This window comes from Fringilla coelebs, assembly GCF_963513975.1.
Source record: "Fringilla coelebs genome assembly, chromosome: 10".
NCBI lineage: Eukaryota > Metazoa > Chordata > Aves > Passeriformes > Fringillidae > Fringilla > Fringilla coelebs.
Window position 1 is genome coordinate 3,776,106 of NC_140036.1, and position 8,788 is coordinate 3,784,893.

Consider the following 8,788-nt stretch of genomic DNA (forward strand, 5'->3'; position numbering starts at 1 on the left):
AAACCTGGGTCAGTTTTCTTTTTGAAAACCAAGGCCAGCTCCTCAATTTCAAATACCTCTGTTACAATGCACAAACATACTCACAGCAATGTAGTGTCTGAGCACATAAGTGATTTCTCCTGCCTCAGCCTTTGCAACAAGCCTCCTGTGCTGTCTGTAGAACTCCTCTGAGCCAATCTCTGCATAAAGTATGACCACAGGACTTTCAGGGTTTGCTGCTGGGTACTTGTGGTCCCCCTTGAACAAAAATGGCTTTGGCCTAAGAGGGAACAGTGAAAAGTCACAGTGTGAGTCACAGCCTTTCCTCACTCAATGCAAAATGCACATTTTTTCCCTGTTTATTCATTTTTCACTGAATACATATGTTGAGCCTCTATTCCCACATATTATATCAAGGCTGGCAGCACTTGGTGCACATTGAAAAAAGCTTTGTGAAAAATGAACATATGAAAAGAAACAAGTGACTAAGAGCTACTTTGAATCTAATATGATCCTAATTTTAAAAATGAACAACTTCTCTTAGATTTCCAATTAACTTTCTCTCCCCATGGTGATTCATAAATTCTGTATGAAAAATTTAAAAGGCTGATAGAACAGATGTGCCAAGGGCACAAATTCATTTCAACCTGGTCCTTGGCTTTTTTGAATACCAACAAACAAAAAAGTGAATAAAAAGTCTATTTTCAGCTTGTTTACATTTTGTCTAAAGTGAAATAAATAATTAAAGTGTTCCCAGTAAGTCAGAGGAATAGCATGTGAGCTATAGATGCCATATGTCTGCACATTGGCAAAAACCTCTTTATTCTTAAAAGTGTCAAATAACCAAGATTGCAAAAATTGTATTGAAAACAAAAGTATTTTCATATTATGAAAACAAATTGAAATGTAAGGATTTGGGTTAATTTTGGTTTGTTACTTGCTTGGGTTTTTTTAATAAGTATTATATTTTATACCTTCTTTTTGTTATTACTTTTGTTATTACAATCAAGTTTTGTTCTTGTAGAGAAATTTGAATTTTAAATATATTATGTAGTAACTGTTTTCTTTGTCAATGCTGAGAAAAGTACACAGAGAAAAAAATATTGTGCTTGCTTTCAGCCATTCATAAAACAATTTGTTACATTAACTCTCATTTGAATATGCAGCCAGCTCCTATTTTCCCTACACACAGAAGGTTTTACACACTCCTGAGAATTCCTACTGTCCTTTAACAGTTTCCAGCAATTTCCAGAATTTGTTTCCAAATTTTCCTGTGCACATTCCTCTTCCTAGCAGAATCATCAAAGCGCAAGTGATAAGAAAACCATCATTGCAATCTCAATTAACACCAAATAAGTGACTGCCACTCCAGTGCCAACAATGGACAGGAGAAATCAACACTGAAGAACACAGAAACAAAAAGTTTATTACAACATCTTCACAGCAGTAAGTTTAAAGTTAGGTTGAATTTTAAGAGCTAATCCAGTAACAGGAAATTAAACAAATACCTGTCTGAAGCTGCCTGTAAAAGGTTTCCAAGAGAGTCAAAGTCACATGTTTTCTCCCCATGCACAACAAAAAACAGGGTACAGCCTTCTGGTGGAGATTCATCTGCTGCTATCTGTGTAAAACATTTATAATAGTCTAGGTTGAATGTTTGCCCTTAGGACAAGTGAAAAGTACCAGTGTAGCTGTGCAGCAAACAGTATTATTTCCTACATTCCAAACTAGTGCTTCTTCCTTGTTTATGGCATAATTTAAATAAATACAAGGTGAAATTGCAAGATGGAGAGTTAAGCCTTTAATTACTTTTCAGTCTGTTACTATATTAACTGTAAGGTTAGTTGCAGGGTCAGAAAGCAAGGCTTGCAATTGTAGGGGATTTGGTTGAGGGTTTTTTTTGTCTTAGACATTACAAAAATCTGTATTTGTTAAATATCAAACAACAAAACTAATCCACATGAGCAAGGAAGATGTTTTACAGTATTACTTAAATAAAGCACATCCTAATGTGAAACATTTTCCAAAGAATTAAAAATATTTCAAAAGAACAGAGAACACAATGAACTTTTATTTATGAGTTCTAATCACTATATATATATATATATATATACATATATATATGGATTACTATATTCAAGTAAGTTCAGCTGAGCAACAAGAACAGCAGCAGCATCCCAAGTACCAGTGGAGTCATAGAGATGATCCTCACAAAAATCTTTGCACCAATTCTTAGTGCAGCAGGCACAAAGATGTGCAGACATGTCAAAATGCCAATTTTTTAGCTTACTCTAGACAAAAATTCAGCACCTCATGAAATTTGTATACACATCTGTTCAGTAGCTCAGGTGCACAGAGCAGGTAATCAGTTCAGGGTTTTTATACTCAAATGTTTCCTTCCACAGGTCCCTCCTTCCTGAGCCTTGGTAAAATGCTCTGCACCTCAGCTGAGCTTTTCTTGTACTCACCTGTTGAAAAGCTTGAACTGCTGCAGAGTAGGAGCGTAAAGACAGGGAAAATCTCAACAAATTCTGTTGCAAAGGTGACAGAGTCTGGCAGGCCACTTTCAGCATTTCCTGGTAAGAAGAATAATCACTACCTGCAAAATCAAAGTACAAGCAGTTATCTTTCTATCTCATTGAAGAGGGGCTTCTCATCCTAGTGTGATTTATACCAACAGAAGCCCACGACATAGAATTCTAAGTTTGCACATGACCATTCCTCATCCAAATTCATTACAGCCAATTCTACAGCTGGACTTGAATACATTCTTGAGAATGCAAACATGGGCAGGGGAGGAGGGAAATAGTTTAGAGCTCTCATTTAATTTCAGCTGAGAAACAGTAATACAGAGAAAAGGCTTTTAAAATATTTAATGCTTCGTGCAGAACAAGAATCTGGCAAGCAGTCTTCCATACTCATCCACTACAGCTTTTGTCAAAGCTGTAGTGCACATTACAGCAAAAAATATGACTGAAATAAGTATTTTAAAAGTGAAATGAGGACTAACATAATGGAAGACAAAATACTGTGGTATGTTTTTCAACTATCAGGCAGCATTGAGAAAAAAACTATAAAAACTTACCATCATGCTCAGCTGTCTTAATATTCTCACTGGCTTCAACGAAATTCCAGAATTTTTCTTGACCTTCTTCTGATAAAAATTCACTGAGTAAGATGAGAAGAGTGAGTTAGATCTATGAATTTTCTCTCAAGTTACAAATCTGATACCTTGTGATGCTTTACAGAAAGTTAGCACCTACCACCTTTATCAGCAAACTGTGTTACTAGGAAAAGCACTGCAGGAAAGCTAAAAACAAACAAACCCAAACAAATAATCGCTGCAGAGCAGGACAAACACACAGTACATGCAAGCAGCTTGTAAGGCACCTCCTGATCCTTTAAATGCCACTAACAGGTAGCAGAGTCCATCCTGGCAGCTCTCCTCCCTAATGCATCTTTGCTATCCCTGTTTTATGAGAAACACACATTTTTGTTTATTTTGCTGAAAAAAATTGTAATTATGAGCTTTGTTGGAGGTTTTGCTTGTTCTTAAACAAGAAGTCACAGCTTCAAACCAAGTTATAATTCCCATATATTAAGGATATTATGGGCAGGTATGCAAGGCTAAATAATGAAATTCATCCTCTGAACTTTGCTAGGCACAAACACTGTATCACATCCACACGTGTAACATACTTGCTATGCTAAAGGATGCTACAACAGAAGGTTTGGAGCCTGCTCACTGCCACAGTAACCTGTGTGTTCCAACCCATGGGTAAGTGCTGCTGCAACACCTGGGTAACAAACTGCAGTGCTGGGCTAAGGGCAGTGACCAGCAGGAGGGATTTTACACTGCAGTGCTGCATCATGCTGCAGTTCACCCCAGGTGAACTATCCTGCCCTACCCAAAGCCTCTGGCTACAACAGATCGTCTTTGGCACGTTATTTTGATTATTTGCTCACTGTTCACACTCTCTTAGGTTGAGTTACAGTGTCACACGGTCTCAGGGTATCTAAATCCTGGCATTTACACCTGTGCTTTGCATTTTACTGCTTAAGGAACTTTCAGGCTTCAGCTTCTCCAGAGAAGGTTACAGGAAAGTAATTCCACCTAGGACACACCTGTCCTCTGAATGAAAGCCATGCTCATGTGAATGAAACCCAGCAATGCTCAACTATTCTCATGTGAAACAATCTGCAGTAAAACAGACAAAATTCCACATTTGGCAATACCCTTAACTGATATAAAATTAAGCACATGCTAACTTGAAATTCTAAAAGTCCTACTGACATCTCCAAACTAAAACATGACAAAATTAAACAATGACGGGTTTCAAAAGTGCTAAGCAGACTAGCACTGAAAAGACAGCATTTTGCTTTCTTGTTACACAACATCTTTAAAAAAAAAAAAGTCTTTAACACCAGGGAAGAAATGTTCCCAGGGTCAGTTGCACAATTCTTAACAAAGCAATTGACTTTAATCAATGCAAAACTCACAGGAACAAAGTTAAACTCAAGTTTCACCAAGCTAAATATACACAAGCAGCAAACCTGTACCAAGACCTACAACACTGAAGTAAAATACATTCAGCTACAGAATCTTACAATACCATGCTGAACTTCTCTATCTAATGCAAAACTTCATAAGGCAAAAAATACCAACCATGTAATTGTTTATGGTTATTCATGTTTGTTCTAATGCAAAATGAAAGCATTTATCACACAAAAAGATTACTACTGTGTCCTCTAAAGTCCTCCTCTCATCTCCCCATGCACAGCAGGGATCACATTCCCACCTGATTACTGTTGGTAGTGACCAGAAACCAAAGTGCCACATAACAAAGAGAACACTTCACTTTATCCTCTAAGCATATTCTGATTTGACAATGAAAAAAAATCACAAAGCACTTACCTTGTCTCAAGGAGTAAAGGAGTTGAAGACCACTTTGTAGTTAGAGATGTTGTCACAGCCTTAGAATCTGCTTTTACAAGTGAAGAGCTGAACCAGACTCCAAGAACTGCAATAAGTATTCCCATTTTATAGGGCACTGAAAATGATGAAGGAAAATAGTAAGTTTTACATTGTCTCTTCTTATAAATACAGGATCTCAAATATATTGAGAGGTATGTTAAGACTTTAAAACTGCATTTAATGCAATACATTAATGAGATGATCATCCTCTCACCTGGGCTTACAAAATCACAAACTTGAAGAGAGGCAAGGAATTTACAAACTTACTCCTGAGATGCAATTAAACCTAAATCAAATCCAGCTTCCTCTGTGTTTATGCTTTCAAATAAGCTTCCTTCCCTTCCAGGACACCAACACCACATACTTCTTGCTTTAAGAGGTGTTACAAACTGCACACATTTCAGACTGGGGGGGAACCAACCCACTGTTCACTTTATAGGAAGTAAAATCACACTTTGTGTCAGCACAGATCCAGCAGCTGTGGACTAATCCAGGCAAGGGTGAGGTATCCCAGTCAGTCCTTTAGGTTTTTGGGGAATGAAGAAACAAGTATTTCCTGGCTGCACTAAGCACCAACAAATTTAAAAGCTGAAGAATGAATGATATCACACAAACAGACTCAAATGATAAAACCTACTGTGAGAAGTGACCAAAAAAACACAAATTATTCCATTTCTTTACTGCCCTTCATCTTGTGTATTTTCAAGCCTTTGTATTCTCTGGCCTACACCCCAAAACAAAGCCAGGTGAAATTTCCTTGCCCACAACTCTTAAGCTTATGGAAAACCTGAATTCTTCTGTTGGCTTTCCATTACAGTCTCCAAAAGCTCAAGGTTTTTTTGCCCCTCTCTGACTACAGTATATTTATATTTACTACACCCCCAATATGCACTCAAGTACTCTTTCATGCCTTTATCTTTTTTTTTTCCTGGATAACTCATTTTCCAAGTCCCCCCTGCACCTGAAAAATGTCCTGCTGCAATTCTACATGTATCATACCAAACAACCTGCCAGCATCTAACTTCTGTCTCTTTTTTATTACAATATCAACATAAAGAATAGGGTTATATCTCTGTAGCTCTAAGCTACCTGGATATATACATAAACAAATGAACCAAATCCTCCTCTCTTTCAAAGTTTACACCCCTCCAGCCAAATGTTTCCCAACAATAACTCAGGCATTGTTCCTTCTCTGGGAATAAAACCAGAAATTCCTGCTGTGATGTCCAAAGAGCAGCTCGGTCAGCTGCACATAATTTGCTTTATGCCACACCTGGGAAGCAGACAGATGGCAGCACAGAATGGGCACAGCCATCACTCCCTGTGTGCAGAGGGGGAAGCTCAGCCAATATTTAAGGAGTGAAACATTGGCTTCTGCCAAGTGCAAGGAAAAACCACACTTCACAGCTCTTCCTAGAGATGGGTCCTTCTCATTCTCTGCAAATCATACACTGGAGTTTGGAATAGGTAAATGAATGTACCCAACAGCACTATCATGGCTAAAGCTCCTATGCTGCTCTCTTGTGCCTGCTTTACTGCTCTGGGAAAGACTGAATTAAAACCTTTTTCTGTACGAAATAGGAAAGAAACCAAATTACACATCTGATGCCTGACACAGTTTAGCCAACTGAAAATCTGCAGATTGGAAATATCTACAAGTCCTCAATAATAACAGCCATAAAACAAAGGAATGACCGATATCTCAAGGAAAAATACACCACGGAAAAAGAGGCACAGGAATGAACAAAAGTGACACAAGGAGACCCAGCTCTGTGCCAGGTAACAAAGCAAAACCCAATGTGAATTACAACACTGCAAAGCGGTGTAAATATTTTTCCTCCTTATTTTTCTTCCAATTACTCCCTTTAAAGCACTCCGGGCGGCTTGCACATCCAGCCTCGGGGGAAGGAATAAACCAGCCCACATTTACAGTCAGTGCCATGTCCTGCGAGGTCAGGCTGGTGGCAGGAGGGTGAAGGGCAAAGGAAAGCGGGAGCGAGGGGCAAGTCCTGCTGCAGGCACAGCGCCGGGGCAGCGGGACAAAACACGGTGCACGGCAAAGATCACCGATAACAGCGGGCACTGATCGCACCGGGTGAGCACGGTCTGTAAAGGGCTCCCGCTGCCGTGCCACGGCCGCTGACACCAAACCACGGCGATTAAACCGCGACTAGAAATCAGCCACTGAAGCGCTGAGCAGCCAGGGCTCAAAACACACGTTAAACCCGGCCCGTCATGGTGCTCATGGTGCGGGGCATTAAACCCGAGCGCAGCCTCCGCCGCTCCCCGGTCCCGCTGACCGACCGACCCCCGCGGGGCGCGGAGGCCGCTCGAGGGACCCCGCCGGTGTCGGTCCCTCCGCGGGGCCCTCCCCGGCCGCCCGCTGCCCCCCCAGGCCGCCGCCACCGCCCGCCGCGGGCCCGCCCCGCCGCCGCTCCCTCAGGGCCCCGCCGCGCGCCGCCGGTGACCGCGGTACCGCACCTGCGAGCGGCCGCGCGCCCGCCCGGCTCCCGCCGCCCGCGCCGCTTCCGCTTCCGCTTCCGCTCCGAGCCGGCGGCGCGCGGCGCCGCGCAGTGACGGCGGGCCCGGGGCCCAGGGCAGGGCAGGGCCGTGCCCACCGCAGCGGCGGTGCCCGGGCTGCTGGGCGGTCTCGGTTTGAGGAGGTAGCGCCCGAAGCAAAGGCGGAACCTGTGTGGGTTTTTGTGATATTAAGTGGCCCGTGAGCAGTCGCTAGCCTGTGCTGCTGGAAGGAGACCCTGTGCAAACTGCTTGTTTATTTACAGAGTAGGGACGGAAAGCAGCATGCGGCAGGTTGAAAACAGCCGTTCCTCATTTATCTTCTCCGCACCCTTTACACGTTCTCTGTCAGAACTCCCCTGTGCCGAGCTCCGCTCGGCTCTGGGTGCGCTCCGTGCCCCTGCCGCGCCCTCTGAGCCTTCCGTGGGCACCGGGGCCCTGCCCAGAGGTGCAGCAGCGGCGCTGGGGTCTCGGGCGAGCCGTGGAAAGGCTGAGAAGGAAGGTGTAAGGACAGCCATGCAGGAGGGGAGCTGAACAGCAGGACAGGCTGGCTGGTGCGGGTCCTGGAGAGCGACACCCTCCGCGACAAAGTGCTGCTCCTCAGCAGCACAAACACTGCTTGTGTTCCTGTTCACAACCAACACTAAGGTTTGCGAGGCAGACCTAAGGGCTACTTACACGTGATCCAAAGGTTTTCTTCCTGGTTTCGTTTTAAAACATTATTAAAGGTCTGAAAGTGGCAGGTGTCCGGCTGAGTTCATCTCTGAGCCTCAGAACATGAGAACAGTATCATGAAGAATGGTGGAGTTCTGCTGTGTCTGTAACCAAAGGCGAGGCAGCCGTGCGCTGTGGTCTCCCAGGGCTGTAATGTGCATCGTCTCCGAGGTTTGTGGGGGTTTTTTTGTTGTTATTATTATTTAATTTTCCTCCTCTATCCCAGTGATAGGGGGTGCCCCGCTCATATCCCTTGTGCCTTCCCGGGATGAGGGTAGGGGACTTCGGGCAATCCCCAGGGTGCTTTGGGGACCCCCCCGAATTTTAGGGGGTTTGGGGCGCTAAGCCCTAGGGAACCCCGGAGCCTCCCCATGTCCTTGTGTCCCTTCCCAGGATTGGAGGGAGCACTTTGGGCGGCCTCCCCAGGGAGTCTTGGGGGAGGGACCACCCTAATTATGGAGGTTTTGGGATGTTCTTGGGGTGCTGACTCCCTCCGTGCCCTCCCTAGGGACGCCCAACGCCTTCCCGCCGTGTCCTCTTGTCACTTCCCATACTGGGTGTTGGGGACTTTGAGGGGGGGTGTGAGGGAGGGGGGTATTTTGG

The 8,788-nt window shown here is 43.7% G+C and overlaps 1 protein-coding gene across 2 annotated transcripts in view; it reads right to left on the bottom strand.

Moving 5' to 3' along the window:
- Window positions 1-7,467, bottom strand: part of UGGT1 (UDP-glucose glycoprotein glucosyltransferase 1) — a 40,559-nt gene extending 33,092 nt beyond the window's left edge. For both annotated transcript variants that reach the window (XM_084212552.1, XM_084212551.1), the window contains exons 1-6: window positions 7,436-7,467; window positions 4,895-5,030; window positions 3,065-3,147; window positions 2,448-2,578; window positions 1,488-1,600; window positions 85-259 (exon numbers count right to left, since the gene is read on the bottom strand). In XM_084212552.1, the coding sequence (XP_084068678.1) occupies window positions 85-259; window positions 1,488-1,600; window positions 2,448-2,578; window positions 3,065-3,147; window positions 4,895-5,019 (627 nt within the window). In that variant the 5' untranslated portion in view covers window positions 5,020-5,030; window positions 7,436-7,467. The remainder of the gene's footprint in view (window positions 1-84; window positions 260-1,487; window positions 1,601-2,447; window positions 2,579-3,064; window positions 3,148-4,894; window positions 5,031-7,435) is intronic.
- Window positions 7,468-8,788: the final 1,321 nt, after the last annotated feature.